At 46.8% G+C, this 22,181-nt stretch overlaps 1 protein-coding gene across 2 annotated transcripts in view; it reads right to left on the reverse strand.

Annotated features, from left to right (window-relative positions):
• The window catches only part of IFRD2 (interferon related developmental regulator 2), a 26,184-nt gene extending 4,016 nt beyond the window's left edge, over nt 1-22,168 (reverse strand). The window contains exons 1-12 of one of the 2 annotated variants that reach the window (XM_053291154.1): nt 21,967-22,168; nt 21,102-21,137; nt 11,315-11,431; nt 10,244-10,328; nt 7,273-7,397; nt 5,931-6,088; nt 5,731-5,781; nt 3,215-3,396; nt 2,511-2,616; nt 1,356-1,493; nt 528-656; nt 235-330 (exon numbers count right to left, since the gene is read on the reverse strand). In XM_053291154.1, coding sequence (XP_053147129.1) covers nt 235-330; nt 528-656; nt 1,356-1,493; nt 2,511-2,616; nt 3,215-3,396; nt 5,731-5,781; nt 5,931-6,088; nt 7,273-7,397; nt 10,244-10,328; nt 11,315-11,431; nt 21,102-21,137; nt 21,967-22,012 — 1,269 coding nt within the window. In that variant the 5' untranslated portion in view covers nt 22,013-22,168. The remainder of the gene's footprint in view (nt 1-234; nt 331-527; nt 657-1,355; nt 1,494-2,510; nt 2,617-3,214; nt 3,397-5,730; nt 5,782-5,930; nt 6,089-7,272; nt 7,398-10,243; nt 10,329-11,314; nt 11,432-21,101; nt 21,138-21,966) is intronic. The other variant, XM_053291155.1, reaches the window with a different exon arrangement.
• Nucleotides 22,169-22,181: the final 13 nt, after the last annotated feature.

Consider the following 22,181-nt stretch of genomic DNA (forward strand, 5'->3'; position numbering starts at 1 on the left):
ACACCAGCTTCTGCTGGCCCTCTCCACACAGCACGATTTGCCACTGCACGACAGTAAGAAGAGTCAGAGGGGGCCTGGCCCATTTTCCAGCAGCAGCTTTAAGAGCCTCTGGCCAGTTGCTGTTCCAGGGGAGATTGGGCAGAGTTAACAAGTGTCTCAGAAAAACACAAGGCCTGAACAAACCGAGCGAGGCAGCCCATGGGAACAGGAAGAGCAGCAGCACTGCAGACGTACCTTCTCAAAGCGAGAGATCTTGCTGGCTTTAATAGCTGCAGCATCCAGAACAAGTGGAGGGCCCAGCTCAAAGATTTCACGCAGCAACTCATTGTTCTGGGGACGAGAAGACAATGCCCATGAGGAAGAATCTTGGAGTCAAGAAAGGGTCACTCTCACAGGCTCAGGATGAGCAGCCCTGGAGCAAGATCTGCGATGGCCAGCTGCCTGCTCCTTTGAAGCCCACCCCTCCATCTCTTGTTTCAGCAACAGAAGAAACCTCTGAGTGCAAACCCAAACTCTGATGCCTCTACCTGTAGATGATGCCTGACCCCAGAGCCAAGAGCTTCTTTGAAGGCGCTGTATGTCCTCCTCCTCGCCCAGCTGTCCACATACATGCATTCTAATCCAAACTTGATGGTCTCCTCATGGCACTCTCCATTCTGGAGCAGGGAGAAAATGCATTCACGGATTTGGAGAAGAAGAGCAGAAATTCTTGCTCCACCACAGTCCTATGTGGCTGAAGACTCACTCAGCACAGTGTCACCTCTCACTGAATGCTAAGCAAGACCATTCACTCCATGGGCACTTCAACCGCACTGCCGGATAAGCTGCTTGGGGGTGGGGGGTGGGGGCATTTCTGATTCTGTGCAAGCGCTGTGTACCACTTGACCTCCCAAGATGATAAATGCAGAGCATATCAGATACGCCAAGCTCTATACTGCTAGTTAGTTACAATACTTGGAAGCAATTCAGGATTTTATTGTTTTTAGTATCAACACGGAGGCAAATACTAGCACTATTCATCAGCCCTAGAAGAAAGTCTCTACTAACCGATTAGTCTCCTCCATCCTCACAAACACAGGGATAGCTCAGAGCTTGGAACCTGCTTTGAATTGCAAGTCTGAGCCTTAGATCATGTGACGCAACAAAAGATAATGCCTTCTAAGCATGCACAGAGTACGCTTTCCTCAATGATAACTAGCTACAGCTTTCACTTCATGATTTATGAGAGTGTGAAGATGCAAAGTAGGCTTGAGCCCCAGTGCCTCTGTCTTTGAAGAAATTAAACGGCTGAAGCAGCCTCTAGGAGGAGACCTCTAGAGAGCTAATGCAGTGAGCACAAAGGCAAGGCAAAGCACCTCAATGAAATGCAGCACGTCCCGAAAGATGGAGCGTTGCTTGCGGCGGTCTGTCTTGGCCCGGTACTTGTTGCTGTCTGTGGCCAGGGCTTTCAGTTTTGTGCACAGCAAGTCAGTGTCCTCATAGAAAAAATCCTCCTATAGCAAAAATGAGAGAAGATGCCAACCAGAAGCTCCAACTTGTAGCTTAAGACCCACACCAAGGAAGTGAGAAGTGCACAGCTCTTTCCGCATTTTATTTTTCTACATTTATCCCATCCTTCTTATAGAAAGTTCCATGGGGCATCTCACATCCAGTCACTTGGCTACGTCCACATCCGACATGTACTCTGTGGTAGCCTTTGTATTACTCAATCTTTGACCAGCACCAGAGAGAGACTACCACAAGGACTGCCACCTCACCTCCCTGATTGTTTTCAGGTCTATAGGGATCTAAAATGTACTTTATGAGTGCTTCGAAAGCCTCCATGCAGCAAGGAAGCATGAGCCCATATCTGGAAGGGGGTTGGGGCACCAAGACAGCACCTAGCTCTGCCAAGTCTTTGCAGGCCCAGAGGAGGGCATGGCCAAGCTAGCCATCAAGACAGCAAGACGAGAAAGAGATGCAACTTGGAGCTGGCTGGTGTCAGTTCCAAGTGGGCTGCATTTCCTTGTTGGGTTCTCACCAACTGACAATGGCCCCTGGGGCCGCAATACAAGGAAACAGGGATGTGCACGAAATGGATTTAGCGTTCCGTTCCAAGCTTGGACCAGAATGTGAAATCTGCAGAACGTTCTATCACAACAACCAGTTGAATATTCTGCATCTGAATGTTCCGAGTGCCATTTTGGAATCCAAAATGGTGCTCTTTTGGCCTCTGTGCATGCATGGCTAGTGGTGACCACACAAATGGCCACCACGCATGCACAGAGGCCAGAACAGTGCCATTTTGGATTCCAAAATGGCACTTGGAATGCTCAGAATGTTCCAACTCGAAATGGGCCGTTCTATTACAAGCTCTGAACAGGTCCTTCATTTGAAGGGTATTCTATTTTGAGCTTGGAATATGCGAAATGGCCTGTTTCGAGTTGGAATGTTCTGACCATGGAACATTCTGCACATCCCTACAAAGAAATCAGTGTGTGCACTGAAGAATCAGAAGGGTAACAACATACCTCCATGTCCCGGGCTAGCTCGAAGAGCAGTGCAATCGTTTCACCTGCCACAATCCGAAGATTGACATTGTCACTGGACAGCATCAGAGGCAACTTAGGTAAGTGACTGCCAAAGAGAAGAGAGCAGGATGAAGTCACCTCTTCACTACCATGATGACCAAGACCAGCTTGCGAGGAAGCCCCTTTCCCATCCCCTTCCCAATACTCAGTCCTAACTTCCCATGTCCTGACTAGCAAAGACACTTGTGAGCCTTTCTACATTAAGGTGCTACAGCTAAGCTTTCCAATTATTATTAAGTTTATGCACCACTTTCCAACTAAATAATTCTTAATGTGGTTTACATAGAAAAATAAAGAAGATGGTTCCCTGTCCTGAAAGGGTTCTTAATCTAAAAACGAAACACAGGAAAGACACCACCAAAGCCACTGGAGGGATGCTCCAGTGCTGGGACCGGGTGGGGATAGTTGCTCTCCCTGTGCTAAATAGAGAACCATCACTTCAGAAGGTGCTTATTTGCCCAGTTAGCAAGGGGTCTGCATGTCCCAACCAACAGATCAAAGCTAGGACTGGATCAAGCAAACATTGGATTTGTAAACTGCCCAGAGATGTTTTGCTAGGTGGTATATAAATGTAATACATAAATAAGCAAGAGGAACATTTCCCCCATCAGAAGGGATACTGCCTGGCAAGACTGGTAACTCACTTGTCCAGGATCTTCTTGATCTGGGTGCTTGGGCAGATGGTGAGGAGCAGGGACCAGGACTGAAGTGCATTGCAGTTCAAGACCTGGAGAGGTGGACTGTAGTGGGAGGGCACTGAGCCAGCCTCCTTGCTGCAGGAAGTGCCAAAGATCCCCTCCAGGCAGGCAAGACAGGAAACAAGGTCCTGAGAAAGCGACAGTGATCAGTTTGCATCAAAACATCGTACAAAAGGAGAAGAATGCAATAAGCCAGAAGAGCCTCTGGTTAACCTGTTGGGCAAACGATACTGGGGAGAGGGTATAACTTATTTTCCAGTCATGCTGGCTATTGACCCTTGAGAGAGCACCTTTCTTTCAGCACAGCTTCACTGCCATGAGCCATATGTATGTTTTACTAAAAAGCTGTCCTGCAAGAACCTCTGCTAGTGTCCTTTCATCATCCTAGCTCTTAAGTCCGTAGTATGGCACCCTCTGGATTGTAGAGGCTAGTTAATCAGGTTGTCCAATACAGAACCCTGGCCAGCACCCAGTTTTAACTAATTGGCCACTTGGAGGAGTGGTGGGCCAGCACCTCAGTTACCACTTTCTGCCAACAAGTTCTGTTGCCACAGAGGCCATTTTCTCCCCACCTCCCTTGTCTCTGTATTGGTAACTGAGGGACCAGGCAGTGCTCTCCAGGGGGGCCAGATTTAACCCTGGGGCCTCTGCAAGCTGATTCCTAACACAGAGGTTTGTCAGCACAGGAAAGATGGACCTATTGTCTCTAGGTACATTGCAAGCCTAAAGTTCTATGGCAACAGAGGGTCACTCTCAATTTCCTATTCTACCAATCAAAAACAGAGAAGTATGCAAACAAACCCAAACCCAAACCCAAAACCCAACAAAACAAACAGACACACACCCTAGATACAATGAGAACACATAAGGAGCATATGCTCTTCCCATCCCTAGTAGGTCCACCACATTCTCCCTGTCCTTGGAGAATGAGTCAGTTTTGAAATCCTTGTTGTACCTTACTGAACCAAACATTAGCGAACTGTTACTGAACTGATCAGGCCCCTACCCATCAACTAGCACTTGAAATAGACAAAGTCAAGGTATGAAGCCCAGGTCACATCCTAGCAAATGGCTCACAATTTGTCCCACCTCTCTGGACAGATCCAAGAGGAAGACAACTCTGCTTAAGGCCCCGTGGTCAGTCCTCTGAGTAACTACAAGAAGAAAAGCTAAGCAGTATACTAGAGAAGGAGGGCTGGGAGGAATAGGACCAACACACACCTGAGGGTGGAAGGCCAGGAGTGGGCCATGGAGACAAAGCCACTGTAGAGGACAAACAGCTGTGTCTCTCTTTGCAAGGGAGCAAACGAAGGCTAGAGGTTAGGAAGAATTTCTTAACTGTAAGAGCTATTAGACCATGGATAGTCTGCCTCATCCAGTGGCAGGTTTTCATTCTTTAGAGGGCATCAAAGACAGACTGGATAGCTAACTGTCAAGGATGCCATAGCAATTTCTGCTAATGCAATGCAAATGGCTTGACTAAAAGACATCCAAGCTTCCTTCCAACTCCAGTATTCTGTTATTCTATGTGGGCAACAGCGCTATGGAAAAGCACAGTAGACGGGGGCAGGGTTGCTTCTCAGTACAAAACGGGTGGTTTTTCAAAAGGTTTTCACAAGAAAGAATGCTGAATGAACTCTTTCCCACAAACTGATAGACGTCTCCCTGAAATAACGTGAAAAATATTTGTTTTGAATCTAGAAGAAAGTAGGGATGTGCACGAACTGGTTCAGAAGCCCTTTTACGGGCCTCTGAACTGGTTCGAATGCCCAGCAGTTCGAAGGTCGGCGGGGGGAGATATCTTTAAGGACAGAGGAGGGTGCTCTTACCCCTCCTGCTGGCACTGCCTTTTAAAACAGCCTGGTGGGGCGGCAGCATACCTCCTTGCCGTCCCAGTGCCTCCTCGGACTGCAAGTGGCCGGTGCTGCCTCACCAGACCGTTTTAAAAGGCAGCGCCGGTGGGGGGAATGCGGCGGGATGGGTAAGAGCGCCGCCCCCCCGTCCTTAAAGAGATCCCCCCACCCACGCCTTTGAACTGGCGGGCACTGGTTCGGTGCACATCTCTGGAAGAAAGGAGGTTCTTTCCAGAGTTCAAGCCAAGTTGTTCTTTAGGATGTTACAACTCTGATGCCTGTTGCATTGTGTTCTTATCCTATTCAAGACATTTCCTAATTCATTCCAGACATTTGCCTGGAATACTTACAGAGCAAACAAGCAGAGACCTTTTAGGAAACTATTCTGAGTTTGGTTATTAGCAAAAAGGGCTGGAAAGTATCAACCCTTTTTCCTTTCAGAGAAATACCCAAGGATGAAGAGCAACCTCCCCTGGCCAAAAGAAACCTATCTGGCTACAAGAGAAACCTACTCTGAGCCATTGGGATATAAGATTCTGTTTAAAGGGAAGAAACACTTCTAGCTTTACTGACAAAAACCTGTCCGGTTAAAGCACTGGCTGAAGTTACCTCCATGTCTGCTGCAGCAACATAGCAGCACATCCCGAGAGCAGTGGCACACTAACAAGGGAAGAAAAGAAAGACAATGGCAGTGTCATTCTGAGCGATCATTTTGCTCATACAGAACAGCCCCTGTCATGTCTCCCTCCCACAAGGACTCTTACATGTCAGGTTGCACATTGAGGCAGAATAAAAGGGGGTTCACTCACACTTTGCCGAGCAACTAGGCTGGCCGAAGAGTCGGTCAGAATGGTGATCAGGAGGGGCTTCAGGCTGCGGAAGACCTCCTCCCCCTCAGGCCCCGAGCCCATCTGAAGGCACAGTAGCGTAAGAACAGTAGCAGCAAGGGATTGTTCCTCCCCTTTACCTGAGAGGGAGAAGAGACTTAACTGTCCTCTTTCCTGGTACATGTGCAAGCAGTGCTAGACATGAAAACACAGCTGAAAGCAGAATTATGATATGAAGAACAATGGAGACAGAGGGCCAAGCCAGAGGAGGCTATGGAGAGACACAACTAGGTCTCCCATCTCTTTACATGTTTGTAATGAGCAGGGCCACTAGAGCCAAACTGGAACCACAGCACTGACCCCGGCTAACTGAGCAAAGAGGCAGGTGGTGATTCTCTTATATTCAGCAGGGGGAGAGCAACTGGCCCTATCCGTCCAGTGGCTGTTGCAGTTGCTGGTAACTGTCTTCTGTTTCTTTTTAGACTGTGAGCCCTTTGGGGACAGGGGACCATCTTATTTATGTATTATTTTTCTTCGTAAACCGCTTTGTGAACTTTGATTGAAGAGTGGTATATAAATATTTGTAGTAGTAGTAGTTTAACCCTTTCCCTTCATACTTGCTTCACTGTGGCAATTTGCCCTGTAAGGGAAACTTACATGTACCTGTAAGGTTTTACTGTTGTTGTTGGTCCCTGATTCAGAGCTCATTGGGTGACTCTGGGCAAACCAATATGCCCTAAGTCTGCATTTACCCTCAGCCCTCATGTATATAATACAGGAATGGCCTACCATACAAGAGCTGTTGCAATGACTGCTGAGAATGCATTTGAAGTAATTACAGAAATGCCAAATATTACTGATAAATCTTCATAATATATTATCAAAATATAAAAAGGACACCACACACAATTAGGGAAGTGTCCTATCTGAAAACGAACAAACTAAGGGCACACACAACCCACCCAGTCTTAAGCCCTTTTAATGACTGGGACATGATCCAGTCAAATCAAAGTACTTCCAAGTCCCAGCGGTTTCAAAAAGCAAGTCAAGTACCTACTTAAGACTACATAGAAGTAAGCCCTATTGAACACAGTGGAGCTTGCTTCTGAGTAAACATTCATATGATTGTCTAGTACATTTCACCCCTTGAAATCAATTGGACTTCAATGTACTTAATGCTGGGTGGGGTGTGTTTATATACCAGTTGTTGTTTTCTCCTTTTAAAAAGAGTCCCCTTTTCTATTTATGTTATTGTTCTTTTACAACTTGACCTTTTGTTTATCAAGATTTAACACAGGGCCCTTCCAAAGACTGAGAGACCCACCTTTCTTCAGGCACTTCTCCAAAGAGTCCGTGAGGGTAAGCCGGCGTTCCAACAGGAAGTCAAAGAGTGTCTTGGAGGAGAATGCTAGTCGCAGGCTCTCGAGAGCCACCTGCCGTGTCTTGGCACTAGAAAGGTGGAAGGAGGGAGGGAGGCACAACAAAGGACAGTCTGAGAGCCAAACCTGGAAAGATCTCCTCACCAAAATCTAAGATTTACAACAAAGAAACTCAGCTCATTCGGAATGAATTAGGCAAATTATTTAAGTTTATATCTTGGAAACTGGAACTCTTGGAAGGAAAAAAAAACCTTATTTAGGAGGAAGAAGAAAACTTTTCTCCTAAAAATTCAGGATTTTGTTGGAATTATAGAGGACAAGAGACCATGGAACTACACGTCAATGAGCAGTAAAGGCACAACAACACGTAACAGAGTCATCAGGGAAGACAAAGAGCAGAGCAAGGGACGGAAGGCTGTCCCACTGCCAATGAGAGGCCCTGCCCTGTCTTCTCATAATTAGTCAGTTTTCATCAATCAGTACATATGAGGCCTATAACTATCCTTAAAAAAAAAAAAAAAACTAAAAGCAAAAGCCAAATCTCATGTCTGGTACTAGATTCTGACTTCAGGGCTGCTCCTCACAATATGAAGTCAACAAGTATGTTGAATGTACCCTGTAATGCACAAGTAAACCTATTTTGGGGGTGGGGGAACACAGCATGTACACACAGAGGACCAAATGCATCTCTCTATGTATGCATGTGAAAATGAGTCAAAGACAATGGGCCAGTTTGGACGGTAGCTGTCTGCTGGCCTCAGCATGTGCAATAAGGATGTGTGTGCTCCATAAACACACATGTCCTTCCCTATTCCCAACACAGCCAGCCAACTCTGCGTAATTGCATTGGGAGGTGGTTCATTCAAATTGCCTCTCTACACATGCCACAAATACTAGTTCGTAGTGCATACAGAGAAGCAGTTCATCCAAACTGCACTCAAAGGTGATTCTGGATAGGTGACTTGGTAGACCAGAAGGAGAGAAGGCTGTATCACACATCCATACCACATGTGATCAGTGGATGAAACGTCATCCAAACCATCCCAATGAGTAATTATTCCATATGCTATGCAATACACAACATGTGCTTGTTTGTGGTACAGACAGGCACCTGCTAATTTCATAATGTATCAGATTTCTGAAGTTATACAGTGAAGCTGTATGGTTGTGCAAAGTACAAGAGGTGCATCTATTGCACTAAGAGAGAGTGTGTGTGTGTGTGTGTGTGTGTGTGTGTGTGTGTGTGTGTTGCACAATCTATCAGCATCTCTAAACCAGTTTCCTCATAGACTCATGCAATAGAAGAGGAGCTCCTGGAAATAGGAACTCTTGGGGTGGGGAGAATGTCGTGCAGAACTATATAGGTGACAATCCTACGTGTCATTATGCAAATTGAAGGAGTCAACTGTACACAAGTTTCTCTCAGGGTACATGAGGAGTTAGGAGAAACAAAGAGATGGGATTAATGAAAAGGGTAACCTTACATTAAAACCCCAAATTGTTCAGAGCCATTTGAAAGCAACAGGCACAAGAGAGACGGTGCCTTTAAAAAACCCAAAAGCCACTGTTTGGGAAGTTCACTCTGGATCATCTGGCTACATGGTCAGAGGGGCAGAAGTAATTCCCATTGTGTAGTGAGGAATGGTGCCAAGCGCTGCTGGCGCTTCTGCCAAATTCTCCTCAATGGAGCTGCCTCCGGCTTGCCCTGCTTGGCAGTCCGATGCTGTTGGCTCGGCTTCAAGAGAACTGAAGCGTCTTATATGCGGGGGATGACTGCAAGAGGCAGGACCACTCCAAGAACCAAACCGTTCTCGCCAACAGTATTCAGCAGAAGCAACAAGGAGAACACAGAATCTAGCTGTTTCCCCTGACTAGGTGAATATGCTGGTAAGCAGTATGTGCCCAAGACTGGTTCTCTGCTTCTCCTATCCCTCTTCTCCCTCTGGAAGGAGCTCCAAATCACTGCAATGAATGTTGTCAGCTTGGTGAACTTTGTCTAGAACAATGTAGCTGATGTACCCGGAATTTATGGGGGTGCTGCTGCTGTCTTCTAAAGGCACATGGTTCAACTGGACCAGGAACACTTGGGCTTAGCTTGGACATCGTGGCAAACTATTTTAGTTGCCCCTCTGCTCCAGCACTCCAGACTCTAAGTGGGTTTCAAAAGTAGGCATAACTATGGCTTGTCAATTCAGACACCATCCCATAAAATTTGGTTGCCTCTGGCAAGGGCTGAGCTCTCAGTTCCCTCCCCAGCTCCAAGTTGGAGAGGAAGGCAGGGCAGTGGTGGGGTCTCCTCCCTACAGTTCTGCTAGACTTCAGAAGGGCCCCAAAGTCAGCATTATTCCAGAGACAAGGAACAAGAGGAAGAAGGTTGGTGGTCTGCACAAATTCTGGCTGGCTACCAAGTCTGGCTACATCACACCTAACCATATAGGTAGAACAACAAATCATATGTTGCATACCCTCTTCAAGGCATAGGCAGACACCTTGGCTAATGGAGCAGGCGTGCTTCAACGGACTGCAGGGACACACAGGGATCCCTCACACGAATCCCCTAGTGGGGGCCCTGTTGTGCTAGAGGCCTGGAGCACTCACTGCACTCCAGAAGGCTCTGCCAAATCAGGAACATGTCACTGAGTGCCACAGGGAGCACACCAGACTCTAAGGGTTCTGGTGCAATAGTACCCACACAGGGGAAGTGGGGGCATTGCGTGAGAGCTCCTTATGCGTCTCCCTATGCGTTCCCTCCAAGCGTGCTTTAGTCAGGATGCCAGGCAAAATTTCCAATTCTGGTTTTCCAGCCAATCACAAACCATAGCTTGTCAATTCCAAAAGCACATCATCAAGAAACTTCTTAAACCATAAGCTGGCATGATGTCTGAAACAAGCCTCAATGTGGCAGATGCGTCTCACCTCTTGTCCATCACATTGTCAATGCATTCCTTCAGTTTATCTTCCACCTCCTCTTGCTGAGCCTGCTCATCAACTGCATCCCCTCCTGAAAAAAGCAGCCAAGGCGGAGCAGAGAAGAAACCATCAGAGCCAGACTGGACTAAGCACACCCCCAGGCCACCAACCTTGCACTCCTTAATGGAGGAGGAGAAAGGCTGCAAGTCAGGTCTGAATGGCACTGGCTGAACCACAGTGGGATTCAATATCCAATGGCTCAAGGGGTTTGGGGCAATTTTAAGTTTTGAATTGTTCCACCATCTGCTGGTTAGTTTACTTGCATTAGTTCAGATGGAATTAAGAACCATGTGCATGTCTGTGCCACGCGTGGGTTCTTGGGGGGAGTGCCGTCGCAACAGGAAGCTGCATGGGTCAGTGGACCTGCTCTCCTCCTTTTAAAAGGTCCCGCCCACAACTCAGCCCTCCCCCACACCCCATGCACAAACCTGTGCACAAACCGAGGTTCTTGCACATCCCTACTGCAAAAAGCTAAGAATCTTCATTTATATTCTAGCACACATCCCTGAAATTCTGCTAATCATGCACAGAAAATATTGCTGGCCATCAAAAGACATTAGTAGCCATCAGAAATTTTACTTGCCTATCTGTAAATGCATACCAGTTAGAACATTTGTAGGGGTTCCCTACCTGGTCCCTTGACCTGGAGGATATTCTTACAAGACTAAATACACAGAAGTCATTTTTTCTAAGACACAGAAATGAAAGCTGTCTAGTCATCACTCCCTACACATTTCAAATACAAGTCTCTGTGCCCTTGCAGACCCACTCTCCTATCCCCATACTCCCCATGAGTACTAGGCTTTGGTACACACACATCCACCTTACCCCTCTGAACTCCAGAAAAACACTTTCCTGTACCAAACTACAAATTGTGTGGAGCTTCCACGTATATGTAGGTGTGTGTTCAGTCCGCAGAATCTATACCGAGGTGCATAGCTGAAGCTTTCTGGTGAGTTAAACTAAAAGGAGTTTTGTTTTAAACATAGAAGAAACACCAGCTTTTCCGACACTCACCTGTCACTTCCTCGGCTACACTGGTGCTCTCACTGGCACTGCTGTAGTGACTCAGCACTTCACTGGCTGCCTCATCATCGCTGGCCTGGGACTCCATCTTGGCACTGCTGCGAGCTCCTAAAAGAAGAGATTAAAAAATCAACACAGGCAAGGTGGCTTCATGTTCACTTGGATAGGAAATGCTGAATTCTGTATCCTTGTGATTATCTAGATCAGGATTTCTTAACCTTGCCCCCCCCATGCTGTTGGACCACAACTCCCAGAATCCCCAGCCACAAAGGCCATGTCTGAGGATTCTGGGAGTTGTAGTCCAACAACATCTGGGGGCCCAAGGTTAAGAAACCTTGATCTAGATCTAACACACATCTTTTCTCAAGAGCTGAAATTAGGTTATGTAATATTTTCCCCAGTTATGTCTTAAAAGTGAATACAGAAGACAATTAATCAAGTAACTTACCACTTTATACATGTAGCCAATAAGCTGGTTGGCTGCATCATCATATGGCAAGCAGAATTATATCACTCTTGCACATCTGATCAGAAATCCATGCAAAGAGATCTCCTAGCCACTTAAAAGGATGATACTCTGAGTTATGGTACTACAAACGTGTGGGGAAAAAACCTTCCTACCACTTTGGAAGATAAGACAGGCAACCAAGGCAAGACAACTCACCACATGATAGCTTGGTTGTCTGCATGGGCTTGTACAGCCGGCCTAACAAGTGGTTACTTACATGAACAATGCAGTGACCTTCTACTCGATGAGTGCTCATCTACATTCACTTTGCTTTGTGTAAGCATTTCCATTCTAAACAAAAAATCGGGCATTTTCACTTATTCCATTGACCTACCCTGCTTCTCTCCTTGTTTCCACAGGGAAACAGATCAAGACCTTTACATGAAAACTCACTCCCACAAGCACCAATAGACAATGATGACCTTGTTATCTAAGGCAGTGACCCACTTGCTGTGCAGCAGTAGGTGGGCAGAAGAAGCTGGGAGAGTCCCAGTGAGCCCTTAGTGTACCTGCGGCGAGGGCTTATCCCCCAGCAGCGTACATGTGGAGGGGGAGTGATTTTTGCTGTGCAGCCCTCGGGGACATATTTCTGGCAGAGCAAATGGCTTTTGCAGGGAGGGGAGAGAAGCAAAAATTATTCTCCCTCCCCATCTCCCTCCAAGTATATGGAAGGCTCCCTGCAACTGCACAGCACGTGGGCCAGTATTGAAAAATTTGACACAAGCAAGCTGGGGCCACTCTGCTGGAGAAGACGACAGCCAAATGCCAGAGGGTGGCAAATGGGGGGGGGGAGACCCAAATTTTCACTCACCTAAAGCAAGAAGGTTAGTTATCCATTCTCTTGACATTCTGGCATACATTTGCTAGCACTGGATAGCAATTTGCATGCTACTGCCTTTTGCTAAAATTAGCAGTCAGCTTAAACACACCCTTCTGATAACTATTCAAGGCCTGGACCCGGAGATAACCAGCACCATATGAAATGAGTACGTCGGATGGCAGGTAAGAGGAAGAGTTGTGGGTTGGTTTTTTTTAAAAAAAAATCTGCAGACAGCAAAGTGCTAGGACCGTTCCGTTTCAACAGAAATACACTTGGGTCAATTAAGAGTGAATGACTGATTTTATGCAAGGACAAAACCCTAGACCTGAGTTGTGTGACATGTGGTTGAGAATGGAGAGATTAATGGAAAGATTAACTGAGACTGAAGGAGAAAGTGTGTGTCTAGGGAGAATGTCCTCCTCCTCTTTGTATTAATAAAAGTATAAAGTTATTCATAAGGCTAGAGGGTTAATTTGTTTCAGTCACAGACCGCAACAAAATTCAAAACAGCCTCTAAACACACAGCAAACCGCACTGTCAGAGACAGAGATGATGATTTACAATCCACATAGAGCAAGACTTCATAAAAAGGATCATTGTATTGATCCACGTGGCAGTCAGCATCCAGGTGGTCGTGTTTCAGACAGAATTCAAGCAAAGGCTGCCACCTCTTGCGTGATCCTCTTGCTGTCATTTGCAAACAGCTTCAGAAAAGAAAACCGAGAGGTTTGACCAGTGGCCCCTTCAACAACAGGGACTTGGCCTACACTCTCAGAGTTATTAGACAGGCAAACAAATAGCACAGGACACCCTCAATTTCAGCATTACCACAAATACCAAGGCAGATGTTATGCTCTATCTCCTGCCTAAAATTGCAGAAGGCATTTGTTGAATGGAATCTAAGCAGAGTGAATCCATTTCTTAATGCAAACTTGGCTATGTTTGCTAATTGAGCAGGGATTTGAAAATTAAACACCACATGCCATAGATGTCCTGGTATTGGCTAGAAGTAATGTCACATTAAGTAACTATGTCACACAGTCTATATTTAAATACCTGGTTTTGCAACAAGTGGTTCAATTTCAGCAAAGTTGACAAACTGACAGACTGCAAGTTTGAAACAATACATACAATACTAACCTACTTGGCCACTTACATAAGTTAGCCATCGGTAAGAAATTGCTCCATAAAACATGATGAGATTTCTATCGCCATTCTTATACACAGGGAGGACAGTGCTCACATTCCAGCAATCAGAAATACCTCTAATTAGACTGATGACATCAAAGAGGTTAGCAATCACCAAGACTTACCCTCAAGATTATTTAAAAAAAACCCTCACTGGGAATGCCATCCTTGCCTGTGGCCTTATTATTTGAAAAGTTCCACCCTGCTTCCAGGAATCCAACAGCCATAGCGGAAATCCCTATTTCTGTCCAAGAATCCTGTATTATTTAACAGATTACAATTCGGTTTATAAGGAATTTTCAACATCTGTATTCCAGCAGAATTGATTTTTTTCATCCTTAATATTCTGTAGGAATGGAAAGGAGGGCTCCTCCTTTAGCCTCCGAATCAAAGATGTTGCCATGCAGTTTCTTCTGATATGAGCATTAAAACAAAATTGCCTAGCAAAATTATAACAGAATACCTGTAGCTGTTCTTAATTATATGCACATAAAGATCTGTATGCACAGTTATTCACATATGATATTCAACACACATATGATTGTACATTTCCTATCTGCTTCTTGATTTGAAGAGGCCTGTACACAGGTTTACATACAGTCATTCACCCAAAAGCATGTACAGAGGAGCTCTTACCCTGGACTTCAGGTCCAAAGTCTAGGGCCTCCACACCCACTGGGGCCCCCAGTGGGGGGGCCTTTACTTTGTCTTTACTTTGTCCTGGGTGGTGTGGTTTGTGTCCTCAAGAACCTACGTGTTAAAAAATGATGCTTAACTTGCAGCGGGGTGGGGCACTCCAAAGGCCTTTAGATTCAGGCTCCAAAATTGCCTAGGTGCACCTCTGAACATGTATATGGGAACATAGGAACCAGCCTTCCACAGAGTCAGATCATTGGTCCAACTACTGTAGTTCAGTATTGGCTACACTGATTAGTAGTACCTTCTCCAAGGTTTCAGGCAGGAATCTTTCCCATCTCTACCTAGAGATGCCAGGATCCTTCTGCATGCAAACAGATACTCTGCCACTTAATTACAGTCCCATCCCCAATAGTGTTCAGACATTTGCATTCAAGTACACTGTAGGATCTGAACAGAACAAATAGGCTAAGGTAATTGGTTCATATTTGTCTTTCAGGCGCAAGTAGAGCCAGTGACCCAGTTGGTCTAGCTTTGCCCACCTTTTCAAGTGCAGGGAGAGTCCAAACATTGCCACCAGTCAGTACTAGCATTCCTTCCACAAAGCGTCATAGTTCTTAAAACAAGCAACAAGTTCCCCAACTTTATGGCCCGCATTGTGTTAATGCACCGTATCAATTTAGTATTAATAAAGAATAAAATACACCTTAACAATTCAGTTCATAGGAACTAAATGAACAACTGTTCAATTGACGAGTCTGACCAACTCTAAATCGAGTTTTCATCATTATTAAGAGCATCCAAAGATCACTTTTTGACATAAAATTCACAGCAAAAAGAAGGGGAAAAGAAGCTGAGTTGATATGGGGGTGGGGGGTCTCATTTTCTAACTGGGGGACAAACAATACCAAACGGGAGGACTAGTGGTTGGTTGGAAAACCACACCCTTGGATCAGACACTCCTGCTACGATGCACCCTGGGGACGCAGTTTTGTAGAACTCATACTGCGATAAGACTGATTGACTTGATAATTTCAGCAGTGCTGACTGCAAGTTCCCCCAGAGTAAGGAGAGTTCTTATACCTCTCTGGGGGGATTAATTAAAGAATTAACTGGGGTTAGCACAATCTCAAGATTAGACTCAATATCTCCCAAGGCTGCCACAGAAAATATACATAAATACATCTGATGCCTTGGAATGCACTGCAGCTTCTTAACCAGGGATGCCACATTCAGAATCAGCAGACTGGATTCTGCGGTCACATTTGAGAGTGATGGTCAAAGACTGATCACTGATCAACAATACACAGGCTGATCAGCGGGTGCATTTATAAGGCCAAATTTCAGTCAGGAGTCTTAGGGAAAGAAAAAAACTGGTGCATACACTCTTACCCTCTCAGCAGTCCATTTGGGTTCAGAAGTAGTAGCCCTATATGAAACTTGAAAGTCAGGTATTCAAAAAGGCATCTATCACTGCACATACATACAGGTAGGACCTCTCTCTACTATCAGCCACCCTAGTTCTTATTTTTTAAAAAAATCCTTACCCAATGTCGACACTAATATCATTGCTACTTTAACATTATAGAGCACTTGAATGTACAAACTACATTCTGGTGGTTTCTTTTTTTAAATAAATCTTTAATATAACCCTGTGGAGGTAATTAAAGTTGCTCAATGTTTACCCAGTGCTGTCGAATGGGGCCCCGAATGAGCTAGGATTTGAGCCTAGGCTTCATGAGTCCAAGTGAAACACTCTAGCCAGTGGGCCATACTAATTACTAATAAAACTGAGACTGGACTTGGCTAGCAACTGCATAGCTTTTGCCAAGTTCCATAGAATATTCTAGTTCCAGGAGTCACATGCCCACAGATCTCAGCAGTAACGCCCACCCACTCTTCTCTCCAGCTGACAGACACAAAAGCCCCCAAGCACTCCACACTGAAACAACTCAAGCATGCTTAACCTTAGCTGCCTGCGTGAGTGCTTCACCTCAGCTAGCCCTACACAGGAGCAAGGCTGCCCGGGTAGAGAGCCAAGCTGCTATGTGGAGACATCCAACCTTCCCTGCTGTCCTCGGGTGGGAGGGGGGAAATGTAATAACTAGGCTGTGCACACAACTCAAATGCAGCATAGCCCAAATGCATTAGTAGAGATTCTTCTGCAATAATTAAGATGTGGCTATGATAGTAACAAAGAGCATAAGCTACAAAGAACGTGCAAGCTTTGGAATTAAATCCTATGCTTCATTAGGTGGAATAGAACAGAAGCCCGTTCACAAATGCACAGAAAAACAAGCTAATTGTTCTACCTGATAGACAATGCTCTGATTACATGGACTTTTAACCATTCAAATACATTGTTTTTTAATGATACTTTTACAGACGTTGCAGGCAATTCCTTTATTAGCACCAACCACAATGACACAAAGTAGTGAACAACAGACTTTCATGTTCTTCAGAAAGCTCCAGATGACTTTGTGTCACCTTCCTTGTTCATAATAAAGTTTCTACCAGATCCTGGTTTTTGGATTTCCCCCAATGGACCAACATGGCTGCTTATGATTTTTACAAAAGTGCAGTTCTGCCCAACAGAAAGTGTCGTGCTACCCAACACGCTGGATACCCTTCTACCAGCAGAAGCAGGCCCAAGGTGAGAAGCCACCCGATCCATTTTCTATTTCCCTCACAAATGAGCAGGACACCAACAAGCCCATGAAAGAAAGAAGGATTGGAACAGGGCAGGGGCTGGGTGTAGGGCCATGCAGAATGTGCAAGAGCGAAGAAAGAGGAAGGTTATTATTATTATTATTATTATTATTATTATTATTATTATTTTGATTCCTGTCCCCCACCCAACCCACCTCCACAGCCACCACACAGCTAGAATACCAAGCTCTACTCATCATCCTACAAAGGGCAGCCGATGCTTAGGGGGTTCCAAGGGAGGGTCACTCAAGGGTTAAGAGGCCTCTGGCTTCATGCCTGAGGAAAATGCTGAACTGGTGGCACAAGCAGATGAAAGCATATTGCTGAGTACACAGCTGGGTCCCACAGCTAACACGCCAGCATGGCGCCACCCAGTACAAAAGGAGGCTGGCGTCACCGCTCTGCAGCAGGCCCAGCAGATGTTGAGAGTCACCAGCAGGTGTCTCAGGCATTCCAAACCCCAAACACATGGCAGAAAGTTTCCCCTCACGGCCTGCTTGCAAGAACAATCACCAAGCAGCAAGGCTGGTGGGATGCATGTGTCAACTTTAACACACTAAGTGAGGTCATGTTTATTCTGAGGGCCTGCTACACAGATGCCGAAGGAACAGACACAGAGTTCTTGCACAGCTGCTAGGAGAGACAAGCGCTGAACCGATGGGTGGTGTGTGGCAACTGACAATGTATCGGGTGATAGTAATTTGCCCCAAGACACTCACAGAGCCTCAAGACAACACACATGGGCACTCCTGATAACATGTAGCCGCCTACAGTGTTTCGTAACCTATTGCAGTCATGGAGGACCCCCTTGTACCTGGGGCTGGCCTTGAGCAATATACACAAATCGTATGCTTCACTCTTCCATTGGAATCAATGTGACGTAAAAGTGGTTAACTTTTGCAGAATTATGCCCTCCCCAGAGTGGGTTTCTTTTCCAACTCCACTTTTTTAAAAAAAAGAAAAGAAAAGAAAAGTGAGAGGGAGGCTTAAAACGTGATTTGAATAGCAAGGGAAAAAGCTATGACATTTGGCAAGTGGGAGGAAATTCAAAGGGAAGTTTTTTTGAGGGGAGCTCCAAAATGAACACTGAACAGGATACAAAAGAAAGGAAAATCATGTTCTTGAATGCAGACATTTCTAAAATGGAATTATATTTCTTGTATTAAGTGGCTGATCTCTTAAATTCGAGCCACAAAGTGCATTCCATTGACATCCTTGGATGTTATTATAATAGCTATTATGAGAGCAGTGTAGTGGTTAGAGTGCTGGATAGAATTTGAGAGTCTCGGATTCAAATCCTCACATGAAGAGGATTCTTAGCCTAACCTACCTTGTAGGGTGGTTGTTAGGATAAAATGGGTCATGGAGAATCATGTATTCTGCCCTGAGCTCCTTAGAGGAAGGGCAGGATATAAGCATTAAAAAAACAACAACCATGTGCCCAAGAGGTTTCAATTTTCAATTAATTTCTAGAACATACACACACACACTGCGCGCTAGTGAATACATGTTAACTCAGTCTCCCAAATAATATTCTAAAAAGGACTTTACCAACTGCAGCTTTATAATGCACACAAAGGACCTGTGTGGCAGCTTCCAGACAACATTCTGTTAACACAGTTACATAAATAGGCTCAGCTAATTTTTGAAGAGCGCATGCCTCACACTTGCTGCATGACACCATCCCTAAGCACAAACTAACTGCAACACCAACAGCCCATATGCATCAGCCTTCCTGGAGAGTTCCACAGGTGAGGAACAGGTGCTGGCCCCAGTGCTGATGTCACACATCTCAGAAAGCAAATAAAAAAGGATGGGTGTCCTTGCAGCTGTGTGTTCTTGGAGCCAAACCAATTTGCCTAGTACGTTCCCAGAAAGGTCACTAAGAGTGATGTTTGTTAGTGTCATGCATGAAGTTCCATGGCATTTTAATGCAGCACAGCAAACCAACGTTTGAATTCACAAAAGGCAAAGGCATGCTTTATTAGCATTTCCATCTCTCCAGAAAGACTCCACTGTATGAAGGACTTCATTATCACCACCTACAACACAGGAACTTTCCCCCTAAATTGCTGGTCATGCATCCCACAAGGGCTGCTAGGGAGGCTAGAAGGTGAGGGAGGAGATGGGGGGAGGGGCTGATGGATCACTCTGCTGCCTCAAGTGTGTGTGTGTGGGGGGGAGGCCTTGGGCTGGGCCTGGACTAGGGATGTGCACGAAAATCTTCGGCGCTGACGGACGGGGGGGGGGGTAAGCACTTTAAGGGTGGGGGAGGGTGTACTCACCCCTCCCGCCGCATTTCCCCCGCTGGCGCGCTGCTGATTTTAAGCCCCTCGGGGCGGCAGCGTTCCTCCCTGCTGCCCCGTTTCCCCCGTCGGCTGGAAATCGCGAGCGCCCGTGCGCCCATCGTGCGCGTGCGCCCTTCTGCCGTGTGCGCACGCATGCATGACGGGAGCACGTGCGCTCGCAACTTCCAGCCACTTCCGGCTGACAGGGCGGCAGGGAGGAATGCTGCCGCCCCGAGGGGCTTAAAATCAACAGCGCGCCTGCGGGGGAAATGCGGCGGGAGGGGTGAGTACACCCTCCCCCACCCTTAAAGTGCTACCCCCGTCGGCGTTTTGGCGCAGAAACTGCCCCCAGTGCCAAAACGTTTCGGAGCCCTTCATAAGGGCCTCCGAAACGTTTCGGGCACAAGCCTAGCCTGGACATCTTAGTTTTCTATGTGCAAGGAACTGTTTTGCATGGAGCAGTATTTCATCATCTGAGCCCTGCCCTTCTTCCCCATCCTCAGCCTGAAGTGCAGGTGCTTCCACATGCACCTTTGTGAGTAACAGGCCCGTGGCAGCAATAATGTTACCTTACATGTTCGGTCAAAGCATACACAAAATAATTGCTCTGCTCAATAGCAGGACAAAGCAAAATGCACACTAGGGATGTGCACGGAACCAGTTCAAGGCGGTGGGGGTCCTGCTTTAAGAGAGGGGGAGGGTGTACTTATCCCACCCGCCACTTTCCCCCCGCCAGTGTCCTTTGTTTAGAAAGCTAATTGGGGTGGCAGTGTACCTCCCTGCCACCCCATTACCCAGAAGTCTCTGATGCTCCAGCACGTGCACGTGGGAAGAGCAGAAGGTTTCAAGTTCCCTCCCTGGCTTCTCCAAGATAGGGCTGAGAGAGATTCCTGCCTGCAACCTTGGAGAAGCTGCTGCCAGTCTGTGAAGACAAATGCTGAGCTAGACAGACCAATGGTCTGACTCAGTATATGGCAGCTTCCTATGTGAGGTACACTGCTGCCCTATTAACTTTCTAAACAAATGACACCGGTGGGGGAAAAGTGGTGGGAGGGGTAAGTGCACCCTCCCCCACTCTTAAAGGGGTACCCCCGCCACCTTCGAACTGCCCCGCCGCAGTTCCATGCACATCCCTAATGCACATCCATATGACACAAGAGTGCGCACACATGCAGCAGAACAGATGTTGCTTAGCGGTAAAGCTGTGCTATCTATAGTAATGGAAACACATCCCAAGCAAAGATTTTCCTGCTTTCCCATCACATCTAGCTTATTACGTGGCCTAGGAAACCAACAAGCTGCTTTCAGCTTGTCACACTGGCTAATCAAACACATTCTTGTTGGCACCAGGAACTGCTCAGGTGCGTTCAGGAAGGCGGGGGGGGGCACTTCCCAAGGATAATCTAAGCATATGGACAGAGGCTTTCAGCACAGATGTTAATGGGACACACAGTTCATGCTGTCTATTTATTACCTTTTCCTTCTTTAGGCAGACTTCTAGCTATGGCTTATGTCACTTAGCCCTTTAAGGCTGAGGCAGCACATTTCACAGGTAGCACGTTTCAGAAGCACTTTTATGATGGAAACCTGAACACAGATCACTTATGACACACGCATGCACATACATACGTGTATCTCGCTGTGTGTAGGCAGGACGCAACTTCCCTGTGAACATACACAAAATATAAATGCATATGTGTGACCTTCACAAAAGACAGCTCACAGGCGGGTTATACTGCTTCCTAACACTTTCTTTTCCCGTCTATGGAGTACAGTAGAAAGTAGTAAGTGGGATATTTTCAGAATTGTAATTAAAAGAACAAGGAAACTGAGAGTTGAATGGGTTTTTAAAAGGCCACGTGTTGAGGTTCTGAAGTACTAAATTAAGAATCATATTCCAGAGTTCACTAGAGGTGTCCTCAGGAAGGCCATCCCAACTCCTTGAAATTTGAAGGGGGTGACAAAACAGCTCGGTGCAAAAAAATAAAAATAAAAATAAAGCTTTTATTTCTTCACTTCTACGCCAGCGACTCTCCCCCACTCACACAGCGCCACGGAAGATGCATCGCCCAACGAGCCCCATTTAGCAGCATCGGCCGCGACATCTTCTGCCTCGGCAAAAGCCAGGAGTTGTCCGTCCCGATACAAATCTCTACGGACTCCTGCTTCGCAAGCGATCAGCGGGCGAGCCCAGACCCAAGTGGAGGGAGGAGGAGGCAAGAGGTCTGCCTGGAAAGTCCGCCGGGCGTCCCCCGGTCTCAGGCGTCAGTCACGGCCAGCGGCGCAACAGCTGTCAGAGACCCAGCGGGGCAGCCGCCCGAGCCGCCGCGCGCACGGAGTGCCTGAGCCGGATGCCGCCTCCTCCTCCTCCTCCTGTTGCAGAGCAGCCGCGGTGGGAGAGCCTCCCGACACGAAGCGCGCAGGCATGCACCGGCCAGCGGAGGGAGGCGAGCCAGCCCAGCGCCCAGGAGACTCCCCCACGCTTGCCGCTTACCTCGGCCGCCCCTGCGGGCTCCGTCGCCCCGGCGTGATCTGGGCATGGCCGAGCCGGGCGGTGATCAGGAGTCGGCTTCGGCCCGGGCGGCGTCTCTCTGCTGGGGACTGACGGGGCCGGTCGCTGCCTGACGGGGGAACCACGCCGCTGGCTCCACCATCTTCCTTCCCTTGATCGATCACTCGCTCTGCTTCCCCCTCTCAGCGGGTGCCGGT

The sequence above is a fragment of the Hemicordylus capensis genome, chromosome 2 (assembly GCF_027244095.1).
Source record: "Hemicordylus capensis ecotype Gifberg chromosome 2, rHemCap1.1.pri, whole genome shotgun sequence".
In the NCBI taxonomy this organism is placed as follows: Eukaryota; Metazoa; Chordata; class Lepidosauria; order Squamata; family Cordylidae; genus Hemicordylus; species Hemicordylus capensis.